Raw genomic sequence first — 14914 nt, forward strand, 5'->3', positions numbered from 1 at the left:
CCTTTTTCTCTTTGGGAAATCCCCTGTTCCCTCTCGATAATCTTGTACAGGCATTAGATGAATGGTGGCTACCCCGGATCTTGCTGTCATCATAGTTTACTGGCCTTTCATCTCATCCCTTCGAAGCTTTGTGTGTCGAAATCTTGCTGCGGGGAACGCCAGCTGCCTGGCGTGAGTTCGTACATCAACATCTTCACTCAAGAAATCAAATTGACTTGGGACTTAGGTGAATTTTTACATAAATCACAACCTTCTGGTGTCTAGTTATACACTGAAAGCTACCACCTTTTTTTTTTTTTCCCGTGCATCATTCAGCGGAGTTTCTATCCTGGAATTTTTCTCATCAGCACCCACTGCTGCTTTACTGATACCCTTGATCGCAACTGTGCTTGCTGCTCTTGAGTTCTTCTGAGGATCTATTGCATAGAGGGGCATTGATTTGAACCTTACTGCCACCTTGACACATCCCGAGCCTAGTCTCTATCTCCAGGACCGTCCTTTTACGAAGTGAGGGAGGGCCGCAGCAAACTGAGACATTTCTCCTTGCTCATATTCCCGCTTGCCCATCCTTCATATCCTGGGAGATCTTTCATAGATCCCAGAGCCTTCACTTTTCCCTGGGCTGGGGCTTCTGGGGGGCTTTAAATCGTGCTGGCGGGTGGAATTGTGTACAGGTGTTACGCGCACCCTGACGCGTTTGCAAGCGCCTGGTCGCGTCCAGAGTCGTTTGGAACAAATTTACTTGGTGCCCTCCAAGCAGTCCTACTCATCTTCTTTGACCATTCCTGCATTTCTGTGCTCTGTGCGGTGGGTGTGTTGAGGCGTTTTTTCACTCCCTGCAACGATTTAGCTCCGTGGGCACCTCCCCCTAAATTTTCTTTACAACCCACGCGTTGCCTGTCTCACGCCACGGTTCTTTCGCGCACCAAAAGCCAATCCACAACAGAACCCAACCACCAAAACCAAACAACCACTTCCAACTTCCAACCACCATCCTCACCCATCGCCACATCTACTTTTACCTGTTTCCAGTATTTATTCTTTGCTTTTGCACATTGCCTACATCCGGGTTTGTCGCAGGCCATGGCCGAGGAGGGTAATCCAGCTGTCCCGAAGACCGCAGACTCGAAGGACGAGGTCCCCCAAACTGCAGAGACCACTGCCAAATCTCCAGAACTGTCGCAAGCCGATCAGGATGTTCAAAAGCCGTCGAAGGAAGGCGATGATGTGGCCGGTATGTTGCTATTTGTTTAGCCGGAAGACTTTGTCATCGGTTTCGGCTCATTGACTGACTCTTCTCAGGCCATGATCAAGTCGCCGCTCCCGCCGAGGGCAAACCTGAGAAGACAGACACCACCTCCCTGGAAACCGCTGAAATAGCTAAACCCACTGAGTCGGGATCGCAAGAACCAGGAGCCACAAGTGATAATGCTGAAGCCAGGACTGGGGCGGACGATCAAGCGACGGGTGCCAATGGGACCCCCACATCCGCCAAAAAGTCGTCCAAGCGCAAGTCAATTGGCGTACCAGAGCATCGTTCCAAGAAAATGTCTAAAAAGAAGGCGGTGGCTCCCACTACCCATCTCGATGCGCAGCCAGGAGAGTACTACTTTGCTCGTCTGCGAAGCTGGCCGCCATGGCCTGCGATTATCTGCGACGAGGAAATGTTACCTCAAAGCTTACTTGCTACACGCCCTATTACAACCAAACAGAGCGACGGCACATACACTGAACATTTCAAAGATGGAGCCAAGAGGGTCCATGAGCGGACGTTTCCAGTCATGTTCCTCCACACCAACGAATTGTAAGCGGCCTCCATTCCCTCGAGTGCTCTGGTCACCATTACATATTCTACGTAATATGCCATAATTATGAACTAATATTTTTCCTAGTGCATGGATCCCGAATACTGACCTTGTGCCACTTGATCCAGAACAATGCAAGAACCCAGAGAAGGCCAAAGGCAAAGGCCTGCTTGCAGCTTATCAGGTCGCCTCCGAAGGCCATGATCTCCAGCATTTTAAGGATATGTTAGCAGATCACCAACGGGCATTGCAGGAAGATGAGGAAGCACGAGAGGCCCGAGCAAAAGCCAAACAAGATAAAAAAAAGCGAAAGAGCATGGATTTGGCGGATGAGCGTGAAGATGTGGAGATGGCAGATGTTGGTGCTGAGAAACCAAAAGCCACCAAGAAACGTAAGAAGGACGTTGAGAGCGAAGGAGAGAGCGACAAGGTAAGCACTCCCCCCATCCTGACGCGGGTTTTGCGTTTTAGGCTATGTGGCCTCTTGGCACTACATATTGCGACATTTCGGCTATGTGAATAGGCGGGCTAACAGGGATTGCTTGGGTGACGCAGCCCGTGAAGACTCCTAAGACAGCCACCAAGCTTAAGTTGACTACCCCCAAGGCGCCGGCCTCTAGCGAGACCGGCAAAAAGGGAGCTACTGCTAAAGCTACCAAGTCCAAGGGGCCCGGCGGCAGAAAAGCAAAACAACCTCCTCCAGCCAGCGATGAAGAGGAGGCTGAAGAAGCCCCCAAGGAACCCGAACCGAAGGTTAATCCCGCAGAAGCCAAGGCGAAAAGAGAGAAAGAGAGTGAGTCCTTCGACTGATCGAGGGCCTTCGTCATCGAATGTGGTTGTTTTACTGACTCTTCCTCTTTTACAAGTTTTCTACCTCCGTCATCGATTGCAAAAAGGTTTCCTCTCACGTGATCAGGTACCGAAAGAGAGAGAAATGGAAGCCATGTCCAGCTATATCTCACGGCTAGATTCCTATGACGACCTTGAAATCAGTATCATCCGAAAGACCAAGATTAGCAAGGTCCTCAAGGGCATCATCAAGTTGGCTGATATTCCTAAGGAGTCGGAATACAATTTCCGCGGCCGGTCAATCGATATTTTGAAGAAGTGGAAGCACTGGGATGCACCCGCTACTGAGCGCGAGGGGGACAAACCCTCGGCCGAAAATAAGGCAAAGCCCGCTGCCAACGGGGTTCGCGATGAAATGAATGGTAAAGGTAGCAGTAAAGATGATGTCGCTGCTCCTGACACCGATGAGGCTATGCCTGATGCAGATGCTGACGAGTCTGAAAAGAAGGCGGAAGAAAAGGAACCAACTTCCCCCACTGCTGAGGAGAAGATTGAAACTGAGCCTATGGCTGCTTAAAAACAACAAAACCTGCATTTGGGATTTTGGATGGCCAAATTTTTGTGGATAGGCCCCTATTGTTACTTTACCAACCTTCATTCGCAAATAGCTAAAATCACTACAGAAGTTAAGTCGTCGGCCTGGGAAGGTTATAGGTTGGCTTGCTTTTTATGTCTTCCTTGTTCCTGTCAAAACAACTTGTTGTTTAGTCTTCGCGTTTGCGGTTGGTTTGCCTATACAGGATGGTTCGCGCTCATTGTGCGTTTTTTTTTTTTTTTTTTTTTTTTTTTTTTTTCCGTCTTTTCTGCGTCTTTTTTCCTTTTTCATCAAAATGCTGAGATGGTCACATATTGTTTGTCTGGCAATGGAGGGAATGATTCTGTACTTGACCTACTATTGTTGCTTCCTATTAATCTCTTGCCGCTTGAAGAGCTCCAGAGGGTATGCTCAAGGCTCGCTACTAAGATTGGCAAGTATCAAATTCAATTCTAGCCTGTTGTTTTTAGATCTTTATTCCTCGTGGTTTGTTAAAAGACATTCATTGGGGCCTTTGTTCATGGTTTGTGATTTGCTTTGATTCTAGCTGTGGCCTCGTTCTAGGGATAGCTAGGCAGCAGCTAGAGGTATGTGAAGAGCCCAACGGCGATCTTCAATCTTGCAAGATAGTGACAATGCAATAAGTGACACCGAAAAAGTTATTCGGAGATGGAAAGAAAAAAAGTCCAAAATGCGTGTACATTCCAGGTTTTGGGAATATGTATTTCACTTTGTACAAATGAACAGCTCGGTTAGGGATACATTTAGCCCAGGGTCGTAATCAGCACAGTCGCACCTGGCGCCTCGATTTGGCGGATATGCCATAAACAGCGAACAGTCACAAAGCATAGTATGTCATCCTAGGCGGTGTCCATGGCTTGGAAGCAGATGGGAAAAAAAAAATTGCATGACACGTTATGTCACATCCACACGGAACGGGTAGGGAAATCTAAACGTGATGTTTTCAAGATCTCGGGGCCGTACGTTATAGCTGGTTGAAATGTTGGTGGTGATGGTGCCGAATACTATGGGTGCAAGGACACCGATTTTTATGCCAACTATGCTATGAGCGGAAAGACCGTTGATGACGAAATTCGGTAAGCCCTTTGCAAATGACAGGGCAAAATTAAGTTGCCGATGCCGTGGGTTTGTCCCGCGCATGGAGCTTCCGGCCCGGTGCCTGTTGAAGAAGATTGCGAGTTTCTTTGTGATTCTGATGGGATCACGCAATCTTCCTCCCAACATTTCCTATACCGCGTCCGACGACGCTAACAATGACATCTCCCGAGTTATTCTCTTCGGGTGCATCTCTAACTCCCCACCCAGCAGCCCCGAACTGGCTGAGATCTCGAGCCAGCTGCACGATCGCTTCGTGCGATATGATGTCTCGACCTACCTGAAGTCTTCCAACGTCTTCTGAGCCCATTGCCATGAGAGACAGCACGGTAGGCGCCCCAGCCATGGAAACGCACCCGCCGACGGAGATAGACTCCAGTAATTGATAGGCACATTGCTTCCCGATATCTTCGGGAGGCTGGCCACCGGATGGAGGAGAGGCGACGTCAGCAGAATACAGACATCCGGTTGAGGATTCAGCAACTAAAGAAAGTCCGAAACCGATTCCGATTTTCCTTTTCGCATTCGGATTGTTCTTCTCAGGAGCAGGAACCAATGGAGCGGATGACACATCGGAGAAAATATAGATATCTGATACCAAGGGGTTTAGGACCCCTCTAGCAACCTCGATCATTCTCGCATTATTAGACCCCGACACGCCCGTTGAGTATGCAACACCACGGACGCTCTTGATTCGACCTGGGTTCAGTAAATGTAGAGTTTTAGGAAGACGGACTTGGTGGCCGAAAATCAATTGGACCTCTCCACCGCCACCTTTTCCATTGCGGTCCGGGTTAGATCTTCGCAGGACACGCAGTTCAATATTGTTGAAAATGCCGAATTGCGAAAACAAGGGAAGGATCGCGGTCCTCACACTATCAACAGACATGTCGCCCGTCGGGGTCGAGGAGGTGATAACGCCCGGGCCGGTGAAGAGGATATTGAAAGAAGCCTTCGAGAAAGGAGCGAGCAGACAAACTGGGATTAAGAAATAGCTAATCCCTCGCGTACACCCCGCAGGAAGCTCGTGTTTGATAACACCCCCACTGGCACCACTACCGGGAGCACTGCCGGTTATGAGGCCAGGCTTATACACCAGTATTGTTCCCGTATACGATATCTCCATATGTGATCCATTGGTCACCGCTTCTAAAAGACGCAGAAAGGAGATCTCATAAGGTGCGAGCCCCGGGTTTGTTGGCGACGACGACCGGATCTGCGAGATGTGCACGGCGCGGCCAGTCAAGGTGGCAAGCACAAGGCGGTGGGCAAGGTGTTTGTGGGAGGTAAAACGAAGGGGAGGTTGCGAGGTCGCCATTGTTCAGGTTTGCGAATAACCTCCTCTCCGTTTCGACTTCGGGCCGGGCGGTTTGATCACTTCCCGTCGAGCTCACCAAAGAGAAAAAAGCATCACGAAAATGAAAAAGTCGAGAAAAATCCGGCAGCGAGCGACGGCGGCTTGGCACTGTGGAGCTGATTGATAAGATAACAAGCTAAGCCTCGTAGCTAGCCAGCGGCGCTAGCGGGCGCGATTTTAGCCACGGCGTCGACTTATGTACTCTTTGCGCATCTCTCCGGGATCCGACTGAAGCACGCCATGTTTCGATTGAGGATAAGGAATAATAATATGAGCCGGAGCTGCCACGCTCAATTTCAGACAATATCCTGAGTACAGAGAAGAACCCGCCTGCGGAATGTTGGCTCCAGCGCTAAATTTGCCCAAATGGTCAGTCACCGGCACATCAACCAAACCCCCCCCCAAAACCCCGCACCGCCCAACAGTCGAGTTCCATCAGCGACTCGAAGCATTCACCGCGAGCACCTTGAGCAGCGAAGACTCACAGGGCTTCACCTTTAGGCTCGAGGAAAACTCCCATCTACTCCAGCCACCCATCAACAACTACTGCGTCTACCACCCCTCCGCCCCCGCAACCCAAGGCTATACGGTGATGGTCGTTGGAGGACCAAACGTCAGAACGGACTACCACATCAACCCCACCCCGGAATTTTTCTACCAGCATCGTGGCTCCATGCTGCTAAGGACTGTCGACCAGTCCACTTCCCCGCCCACCTTCCAGGACATCCCCATCCACGAGGGTTCCTTGTTCCTCTTGCCTGCTAACACGCCCCATTGTCCCGTGCGCTTTGCAGATACGGTGGGTGTGGTGCTAGAGGTGCCTCGACCGGAAAATGCCACGGACTGTATGCGTTGGTATTGTAAGGGGTGTGGAGAGATTGTCTGGGAGAAAAAGTTTCACTGCACGGATTTGGGTACTCAGGTCAAAGAGGTGGTCGAGGAGTTCGCTGCTGACGATGAAAAGAGGAAATGCAAGGCATGTGGGTCTGTGAGGAGTGTGAGATATGAAGACGGGGAAGTCGTGCAGCCGCCTAGAGCACCAGAATAGGCCCGCTATGAAAAAGTACTAGAGCAAATAATGATATCCTCACTTGCACCAGCATGTTTAGCTCATCCGGAAACACTGGGGGCACTGATATCCACTATACAGTTAAAGTGACTCGAATAATAGCCATCGTGGATACAATCGTACCACACACGATATATGGGCTTGAAAAGCCGACAAGGATTTTTCAGCAAACGAAACTAGTATAGAAAGCCGACAAAGGTGGCGAGTTGAGTATAAACACGCTTAAAGTTGTAGAGAATGAGAAGATGAATATAGTGCTCGGCACAGCGTGCATAACAGACAATTCGCTCGGCAACAAGATCATACCTGGGAAAGAAAGATAAGTTGGAATAAGAGTGTACTATTAAAAGCCTGTATAGCCTGAGAAAAGCAGACAATATTGGGTTCATGATGCAATGTTTAGTCGTCAAAAGGGCAGTCAATGCTTTCGTGTCCATCCCGCTCACACAATGCACACCACTTAGACTCATCGATGACCCCGGACGCTTTTCCCGCCACTGGAGCCATTGAAGATGGCAACCCCCCTATACCCTTTAGTCCCCCAAGGACGACATCTCGTCCCGTTCGCCGTGAGCTTGGGCTACTATCATTTGTGTGCCCGACGCTGCTGTCAAAGCTTGACGCCGGGATGCTAGAGTCTACGGCGTCGCTACTTGAGGGGCGCTCATCCGTCAAGTTATTAGGATGATTTTGGACAAGTTCGTCATTCTTGCCTCCAGTGTTTCCGGATGAGCTAAACATGCTGGTGCAAGTGAGGATATCATGCCCGCTGGTTTCACAAATCTCGCACCAACCGGCACTTTCTTCGTCTGTGCTCGATGAGTGGTTGTCGGATTCATGCATGGTAGGCAATCGGTGAGGATCATCGGAATGAGTTGGTGAAAAATATTGGCCGCTGTTGTTGGCCGAGGAAGACTCACGCCAGTCGTTAGGGACGACAGTGCGATCAGAAAGGGTATGCGTATGATTAGAGGAGGTCGGCCCAGCCATATTTTCAGCCGAGGTCTGATTCTTTTGTATATTCAGCGGACTTGCTGTGATCGTACCACTTCGATCGCGGTTTGGTTGATAGTCACTGAGCTGGTATCTTTCCAGTTCATGCTCCAATTCCTCGATTCTATATGATTTGTGTTCAGAATGGGCTTCTAGCTCCCGGATGCGGTTTTCAAGTTGGGAAGCGAGATCATTTTCGTGGTCGGCCGCCCTTCTGGTTCCATGCGACATTCCGTTCTGTTGAAGCAAGGCATGATTAGCAGGGTCACCACGGCTAAGTGAATGGATTATGGCCTTGAGGCCTCGTATTTCGTCATCTTTTTGGTCAATCTCTCTTGAAAGAGGGCGATGGATCCCATCCGGTGACGCACTCGCTTCTTTTAAGACCGCAATGGATTTCTCTTTCTCTTGTTTCAACTCGAGTCTGGTTCGTTCGACCTCGCCTCGAAGGAACTCTACCTCCCCTCTAGCCTCAGCTTCGCCTCTGCGAGCGTCTTCAAGCCCTTCTTCTAGCTCGGAAACAAGCTCTTCAAGCTGTTTGAGTTGTCTGGCTACGGTCTCCACATCTTCGCCACGAGCTTGGAGTTCGCGGTTTGCTTGCATTAACTCTTCAATTCGCTTTTCATATACTCTCTCCGTCTCTGAAGCGGCAACTTCGAGAGTATCTAAAGTGCTTCTGAAATCTGCTCTATGGCTGTCGAACTCAGCTGTAAGAGCAGCGATTTTATCGTTCTTTTCGCGAAGTTGTGCGCGCACTTGCAGCGCATCTAAGCCTTCAAGCTCTGTGATACTTTTTTGAAACTCGGCCAGGGTCGTAGCCTGGTCTTCCAATTGTCTATCGCGGTCCTGCAGTTGCTGCTCTAAGTATCTTATCCGCTCCATCAGCTCTTGATCGTCAAATGCCGGGGTTCGCGCCAATTCGCTTCGTCTCGCAATCGATGGAGTATTGCTCTCGACGCTAATTCTCGACGGCGGACGACTGGAAGGCCGCATAGCCCTATGGGGTGTTCGAGGTACTCCATTCGCCGGGGTAGCTTTAGAAAACCCAGAGGGTGTTCGCAGTCCACTGAGGCTTAATTTGGGTGGTGACGTTGCCACGGGAGCTCTAGGTGACTCTGGACGGGGCAAGGAGGGTCGCCTGAATTTTGGTCTATTCAGGGATGCCGTAGGGTTAACCACTCCAGGACCGACGGAACGACTGAAGTTGGTAGTGACAGCTTTTGCGGGCGTCCCGGCCGGCCGTGGCGTGACATATTTGCCATTCATAGGCACAAAAATACCGGAGCCTGGAACGGAAGTGCTGAAGTAGTATCGGCCTTCGACGTCGCCGCTGTTTTTCCCTCTGCCCGCGTGTTCTGGCGCCAGCTCAACGCCCGCAAAGCGTCCGGATTTTCCTGCCACGGTACCGACGAATTTCACCGTCCCATACATGCCGCCGGGCACGTTGACGAGGTCACCGACCTGGATGTCGTCGACAGAGGCCATTTTCGCCGGGATTCGCGGACTTTTCCTCATTGTGTTGGTCAGAGTTCAGTCCTCGACGCGCGACAGAGACAACCAAGGGGCGTCGGAACAAGGAGAAAATCGTACTCACTCTATATGACAGTTTTGGTATTTAAACTAGTGTGGACTTAACAGTAATGCAACTCATAACAGTCATAGTTGATGCAGTTAATGCGGGCATTGGCATTGCCTGAGAGAAAGGTAAAGAAGCGGGAGAACTTTTTTTTTTATTGCTGAGCAAGGGATACACCCAACCATCGGGAACTGGTCTGTCCAGCAGGCAAAAGGTCAAACAACTCTTCAGTGAAATGCTGGCTGTTCAATAAATATCAACAGGGGACCTTATAAGAGTAAATAAACACAAACCATTGGGTTGGAGGAGTTGCCCCTGAACCCTGGGTCGGCGAAAAATATTTGGTCATCCAAATACATAATGGAATAACTAGTATGGAGGACGTCAAGGTTGGTTAACTAACTAAAATCCATGGCTAACTAAAACTAATTTTACGAGTGAGTACGGAGTTAGTTACGGGAGAGGTTGGCCAACTAGTTAAACAACCAGATGGCCTTTTGCCGCAACCCTCCTCACCACGACGTGCTGTCTGTCACATCTCCTTGTTTCAACTGACTTTACAGCTCGGATTCGGGGGGGTCGTCGGTTGAATCTCGTGCATTTTCAGCCCGGGTCGCCATCATCGGCGGACTCGGCCGTTGCACCCTCAGCCACGCTTCCGTCATCCCCTGCGGCTCTCTCGATATCCTTCGTCTCGGATATGAAGTGAGAAGAGACGCCGATTGTTATTTCCTCTGACTGATTTGATCATTGACCTCAGTCGCTTTTACCATCCGGCCGGCCCTTCCGCGACACCCGCTTTTACAATCCTTCACGGTTCCGGAGTCCTTAAGAGCTCCGCCAGATCGATTGTCAAACCGCTCCCTTGGATGTACCTCCCATACGACCTTGCTCAAGATGGCCCAATACTTCTACGACCTCCTTTATACCTTCACCGATTGCATGTCCTGCTTTCCGAGCTCCCCGCAGCTGAAGATCAATAACCGGAGTTTCAAGCTTCTACGTTTACTCGGCGAGGTACGTTTGCCGCAAAACTATGTTACCTAGGATTAAGCGCAACTTTTTTCCGCTTTCATATTTGCTGACGAGAGGCTAGGGTGGATTTTCCTATGTTTACCTCGTCCAGGACAAGAGCACATCGGAGCTCTTCGCCCTTAAAAAGATCAGGTGCCCTTTCGGCCAAGAATCGGTATCCCAGGCTCTGAAAGAAGTCGAAGCCTATACGTTATTCGTCGACAATAGTAATATCATTCACTCTATTGACCATTGCGTTGCGACCGAGTCAGGGTCGAAATTCCGTTCAGATGGAGGGGATGCAGGGTCTAAAACGGTCTACATTCTTCTGCCATATTACCAAAATGGAAACCTTCAGGATGCCATCAATGCAAACATTGTTAACCATACTCAGTTCCCCGAGAAGGAACTCATGATCATAATGCTGGGTGTGGCCAAGGCCCTGAAGGGTATGCATCAGTATCGGATTAACAGCGGTGCAACACCGGCCAAGAAGGCGAAGCTTGTTAGGCAAGAAGGAAAAGCGGCGGACGCACCAAGAAGGAAGCAAATGAGAAAAGGAAGCCAGATAGATGATGAAGATATAGAACAGGAGCCACTTATGGACGGCGAGGTCACCAGGAGCCAGGAAGGAATGGAAGAAGGTGACTATCGGCCGTATGCCCATCGCGACATCAAGCCAGGTATGTTCCAAGTCATCAACTCATCATGTGGGATACTGACTCCTCGCGTCCTCCGTTCAGGAAACATTATGCTTGACGACGATGGTAAGACCCCCATTCTCATGGATTTGGGTTCAATGGCTCCCAGCCCAATCGCGATCACCTCTCGATCTCTCGCCATTGCTGTCCAGGACACGGCTGCCGAACATAGCACCATACCTTATCGCGCGCCTGAGCTATTTGACGTCAAGACTGGCTCTATTATCGATACCAAAGCGGATATATGGTCATTCGGCTGTACATTATATGCTTGCCTTGTCGGGAAAAGCCCTTTCGAGGCACGCAGTGACGAAACAGGGGGCAGCCTTAGTATGTGTATTCTGGGCGGAGATTGGAGATTCCCGGACGAGAAGACAGGCACTGTCCAAGGGAAAAGCAAAGTGTCCCCAGCGAACGGAGCATCGGACGAGTCAACAAGGGAGAGAAGCGCCATTAGCCGGGAGGTGAAAGAAGTAGTCCGGCGTTGTTTACGTGTAGAACCCTCTGAACGACCAGATATCGATGAGCTAATCGAAATCATACAGCAGACTATTCAGGCGCTTCCTGGCAGTACCGGAGTGTGATCGTGTACTTCCGGAATTTGGGACCTTTTTCTTTTCCTCCACTGTGTTTGGAGTTACGAGGCGTTTGTCTGCCGGAACTGTTTGAATAGGCTTTTGGAACGACTTCTCTTTTAAATTGGTGACTCGGCGTCATAGCACTGGCTGCTTTCCCGACCCTCAATTAAATTTATATATGTATACTTGATGTGACTACGTTTCCTTTTACCCGGGTTGACTGACCTCTCAGACATATACACGTATCTGTTTCGCCCTGCGACTTGATTGATTTTCGTGTATTTTGGAAGATACTTGTACACGCTATGTGCACTGGTGCTATAGACGACTATAGCTCAGCCTCCTAGTTAACTAACGTACGAGGATGAGGCCATCTTCTGGGCTACCTAAAGACTTGCAGCGACCTTTCGTGATTATGCCCCAGGTCAACGGACCATTTTCCACCGGGTGTAGCGCGTATGCTAATAGTTGACCCCGACGCGTCCAGGATTATGATAGCTTTTGGATTCAGTTTTATTGGATGGGCTTCTTCGTGGCTCACCTGTGGTATAAAGATATGGGTGTGTCGGGGTATACGCGAGTAGAAGCACCATGAGCTTCTATTTATTTAGCTTAGTGAGACCAGTGAGGGAGAGTAACAAAAGAAGCAATCTTTTCACAAAATACGCCTTGTTACTAGTTTAATGCACATGACATATGCATGGGATAGTAGATAGGATCATAACTTAAAAAGCTCTAAGCAGCGAGCTGAAGTGGTAGACCAGAGAAAGCCTGCCTGGGCTGAAATCAAGCCGGTTCAAACGGTTCAAAGCCGGTAAACAACTTGCAGTTTACTGTGGTTCAGGTCATGGAAATTCGAGTCGTACCCCGTGCCAATTTTTGGTCCTCGTCTTCGGCCGGAAACCCATCCGAGCCATTCTTATCAAGCCATGGTGCCAATCCAGCGTACTTGTTGATCCAGTTGATGACTGTTCGATGCCAAACCAGGGAATTCTCGGGCTTCAATACCCAGTGGTTCTCGTCTGGAAATGTGAGAAAGGCGCTTTCTACTCCCTGCATCTGCAAGGCATTGAAAGTAGCCAGGCCCTCCGCAATAGACAAACGATAATCCAGAGCACTGTGAATGACAAGATGCGGTGTTTGCCAGTTGGGCACAAACTCGGACGGATCCCAACGCCCCCAGACATCGCGAGATTGCCAATACGTCCCTTTCAAATCATGAATTGGGAAATACAACTCTTCAGTGGCTAGCGCAAATTTTGTGCTGAAAATACCATCATGAGTGACAAGAGCCTTGAATTTGCGCCCGAGTTCGTGGCCTTGGATCCAATTCATCATGAAGCCGCCGTATGACGCTCCTAACGCGACGGCTCGGCTTGTGTCCACATAGGCAAGATTTTGTTCAATGAATTCAAATCCTCTCACAAGATCCTCATAGGGATGGCCTCCCCATGACCCCCGAATATCGTCGGTGAATGCTTGTCCGTAACTGGTACTACCAGTTGGATTAGGCGTGAATACTACATAGCCTTGCTCCGCGAACACCAGTGGGTTCCAGCGTGTACTCCACTGGTCCAGCCACGCTGACTGTGGGCCACCGTGGACAAGAAAACAAAGAGGATATTTCTCTCCAGGGTTGAATTTGGACGGTTTCACAATCCATCCGTGAACGTCCCGGCCACGCGCGCCTTTCCACCATACTTCGTCTATCTGAGACTCGGACAACCCAAACGAAGCACCGTTTTTTGAACTCGAGGAAAGCACGGTTGTTCTGACTGAGTCAGAAAATGTTATTATGGAGTAGAGGCTACTTTCGACTAGGCTACTACTGGAGAGAAAAAGTCCACAGGGCCTGGACACAACCTTCGAAATAGAACCGGAGTGGGTAAGTTTGATAAGGTGGTCGACCGACGACAATCTTGACCTGTTGAGCGGCAGTTGAAACACCACCTGGCGCCCAGTATCCGGCACCTGCATAAAAAGGGACGAGTCATCGTGGGCCCATGTCAGAGAGCCTGGGCTCCGGTCCCACTGGCCAGTGCCATCTGCGCCTGCGAATAGTTCAACAGCGTCGGAAGAACCGTCAAATAAGCCACGGACCAAAATGATCCTGTTTTTATCTGCCTCATATCCATCCATTTTCATTGCTAAGAAGGCCAGGGTATTGTTAACGGGAGAGATCACAGGACTAGCCAAAGCTCCGTTAAGCCACGGTATGTTGATCGTCCTCGCTTTCAATGGCATGGGGTTGGTCCATGATGACAATGGACAATAATAGCAAACGCATTTCGTATGGGTAGCCGGGTTCAACTTCGGGTCTTTAGAGATAAACACGACTCCTCGGTTGCAGATGTCAAAGTGGTCCGTTCCACCAAATGGTGGGATCGGCGATTCGACGTTATTCAATCCTGCAAGCAGAAACAAGTTTACGAGACCAGACGACTGAAAGGCCGAGCTGTTCCCCACGGGTAGCCGCTGTAAAACTCCAAGCCAAATTGCATTCCTCTGAGGGGATATATATTCATCCCAGTGCCGCACGAAGAGCGAGGTATATAGTTTCCCCGAACTGAATGGCGCTTTGACATCAGAAGGGTTGTAGAGCGAGCCGTCCGGGTTAGCTTTACCAGAGACGGCAAACCCGAATTCACTTGGCGAAAGCTGTGTAATCTTGAGGTTGTCAACAGGCCCTGGCACCACTCCTGCGACGTATGGTTTCTCGTTCCGAGCACTGCCAATGACAATGCTTGTGTTGCCATTCTCTCTTCCTCTCAGCCAAACTAGCTGGTCACCATCACCGAGCCATTGAGGCTCGCCTTTAAAATCATCTGTGATGAGAGCCGACACTCTTGACGCCACGTCCAAGACGCGGAGCTCGGAGGAGCTCGAATGCGAATCGAATGAATACTTGGTCTGGGTGTATGCGACCAAGGTCCCAGACGCGTTGGGAATGGCGGCCGAGCGACGGGGAGCGCTCAAGAGGACGCTATGATTAACCCATTAGCTTTGTGGCCTACCATAAAGACAGTGTGTTAAGGCGGATATGCAGTGGTGATTACTCTGGCGTGAATATGGCGGGGCGGATGGTCATGGCGGCAGGACGATTGAGATTTCAGGCGGAAGTACGGAGTACTCTCTTTAACTATGGAGGAACAAGATGGACCTAACCAATTAGTGAATGGAGCAATCTCTGACCATGTAACTAGTTACTGAGTTGGATGGGGTTTGTTCTTGAGACACATGGAGTAGCTACTCAACTCACCCCTCCCCAAGTCCAAGGTACCTTGGGAGGGGGCTGGCGCGGTTTAAGTAACCACCAGCTAG

General features: G+C 50.0%; 6 protein-coding genes across 6 annotated transcripts; 3 read left to right on the top strand and 3 right to left on the bottom strand.

Moving 5' to 3' along the window:
* Positions 1 to 1083: 1083 nt before the first annotated feature.
* CIMG_02185 (PWWP domain-containing protein) lies at positions 1084 to 3873 on the top strand (the record flags this gene model as incomplete). Its single annotated transcript, XM_001248413.2, has 5 exons — positions 1084 to 1234; positions 1303 to 1804; positions 1893 to 2235; positions 2361 to 2598; positions 2672 to 3873. 5 exons carry the CDS (start codon positions 1084 to 1086, stop codon positions 3169 to 3171), a joined length of 1734 nt encoding a protein of 577 aa, XP_001248414.1. The 3' UTR covers positions 3172 to 3873.
* On the bottom strand, positions 3630 to 5682 carry CIMG_02184 (18S rRNA biogenesis protein RCL1). Its single transcript, XM_001248412.2, has one exon. It carries the CDS (start codon positions 5621 to 5623, stop codon positions 4412 to 4414), a length of 1212 nt encoding a protein of 403 aa, XP_001248413.1. The 5' UTR covers positions 5624 to 5682; the 3' UTR covers positions 3630 to 4411.
* Positions 5683 to 5888: 206 nt separating this feature from the next.
* On the top strand, positions 5889 to 6950 carry CIMG_02183 (3-hydroxyanthranilate 3,4-dioxygenase). The gene is made up of 2 exons (XM_001248411.2): positions 5889 to 6031; positions 6164 to 6950. Exons 1-2 carry the CDS (start codon positions 6000 to 6002, stop codon positions 6708 to 6710), a joined length of 579 nt encoding a protein of 192 aa, XP_001248412.1. The 5' UTR covers positions 5889 to 5999; the 3' UTR covers positions 6711 to 6950.
* Positions 6775 to 9519, bottom strand: CIMG_02182 (Noc1p protein). The gene is made up of 2 exons (XM_001248410.2): positions 9319 to 9519; positions 6775 to 9228 (listed from the first exon to the last, which is right to left on the bottom strand). Exon 2 carries the CDS (start codon positions 9207 to 9209, stop codon positions 7131 to 7133), a length of 2079 nt encoding a protein of 692 aa, XP_001248411.1. The 5' UTR covers positions 9210 to 9228; positions 9319 to 9519; the 3' UTR covers positions 6775 to 7130.
* A 336-nt stretch (positions 9520 to 9855) lies between these two features.
* Positions 9856 to 11821, top strand: CIMG_02181 (NAK protein kinase). Its single transcript, XM_001248409.2, has 3 exons — positions 9856 to 10317; positions 10397 to 10997; positions 11058 to 11821. Exons 1-3 carry the CDS (start codon positions 10198 to 10200, stop codon positions 11597 to 11599), a joined length of 1263 nt encoding a protein of 420 aa, XP_001248410.1. The 5' UTR covers positions 9856 to 10197; the 3' UTR covers positions 11600 to 11821.
* Positions 11822 to 12228: 407 nt separating this feature from the next.
* CIMG_10883 (prolyl oligopeptidase) lies at positions 12229 to 14701 on the bottom strand. The gene is made up of 2 exons (XM_004445639.1): positions 14650 to 14701; positions 12229 to 14576 (listed from the first exon to the last, which is right to left on the bottom strand). Exons 1-2 carry the CDS (start codon positions 14679 to 14681, stop codon positions 12434 to 12436), a joined length of 2175 nt encoding a protein of 724 aa, XP_004445696.1. The 5' UTR covers positions 14682 to 14701; the 3' UTR covers positions 12229 to 12433.
* Positions 14702 to 14914: the final 213 nt, after the last annotated feature.

The sequence above is a fragment of the Coccidioides immitis genome, assembly GCF_000149335.2.
Source record: "Coccidioides immitis RS genomic scaffold supercont3.1, whole genome shotgun sequence".
Classification (NCBI taxonomy): domain Eukaryota; kingdom Fungi; phylum Ascomycota; class Eurotiomycetes; order Onygenales; family Onygenaceae; genus Coccidioides; species Coccidioides immitis.

Bases quoted from the DNA above. Each gene is read 5' to 3' on its own strand.
- CIMG_02184 (XM_001248412.2), bottom strand. From the start codon at position 5,623: ATGGCGACCTCGCAACCTCCCCTTCGTTTTACCTCCCACAAACACCTT.
- CIMG_02183 (XM_001248411.2), top strand. From the start codon at position 6,000: ATGTTGGCTCCAGCGCTAAATTTGCCCAAATG. The intron at 6,032-6,163 runs GTCAGTCACCGG...CTTCACCTTTAG, and splicing joins GCGCTAAATTTGCCCAAATG to GCTCGAGGAAAACTCCCATC.
- CIMG_02182 (XM_001248410.2), bottom strand. From the start codon at position 9,209: ATGGCCTCTGTCGACGACATCCAGGTCGGTGACCTCGTCAACGTGCCC.
- CIMG_02181 (XM_001248409.2), top strand. From the start codon at position 10,198: ATGGCCCAATACTTCTACGACCTCCTTTATACCTTCACCGATTGCATG. The intron at 10,318-10,396 runs GTACGTTTGCCG...ACGAGAGGCTAG, and splicing joins TTCTACGTTTACTCGGCGAG to GGTGGATTTTCCTATGTTTA. The intron at 10,998-11,057 runs GTATGTTCCAAG...TCCTCCGTTCAG, and splicing joins CCATCGCGACATCAAGCCAG to GAAACATTATGCTTGACGAC.
- CIMG_10883 (XM_004445639.1), bottom strand. From the start codon at position 14,681: ATGACCATCCGCCCCGCCATATTCACGCCAGA. The intron at 14,577-14,649 runs GTAATCACCACT...GGTTAATCATAG, and splicing joins CCCGCCATATTCACGCCAGA to CGTCCTCTTGAGCGCTCCCC.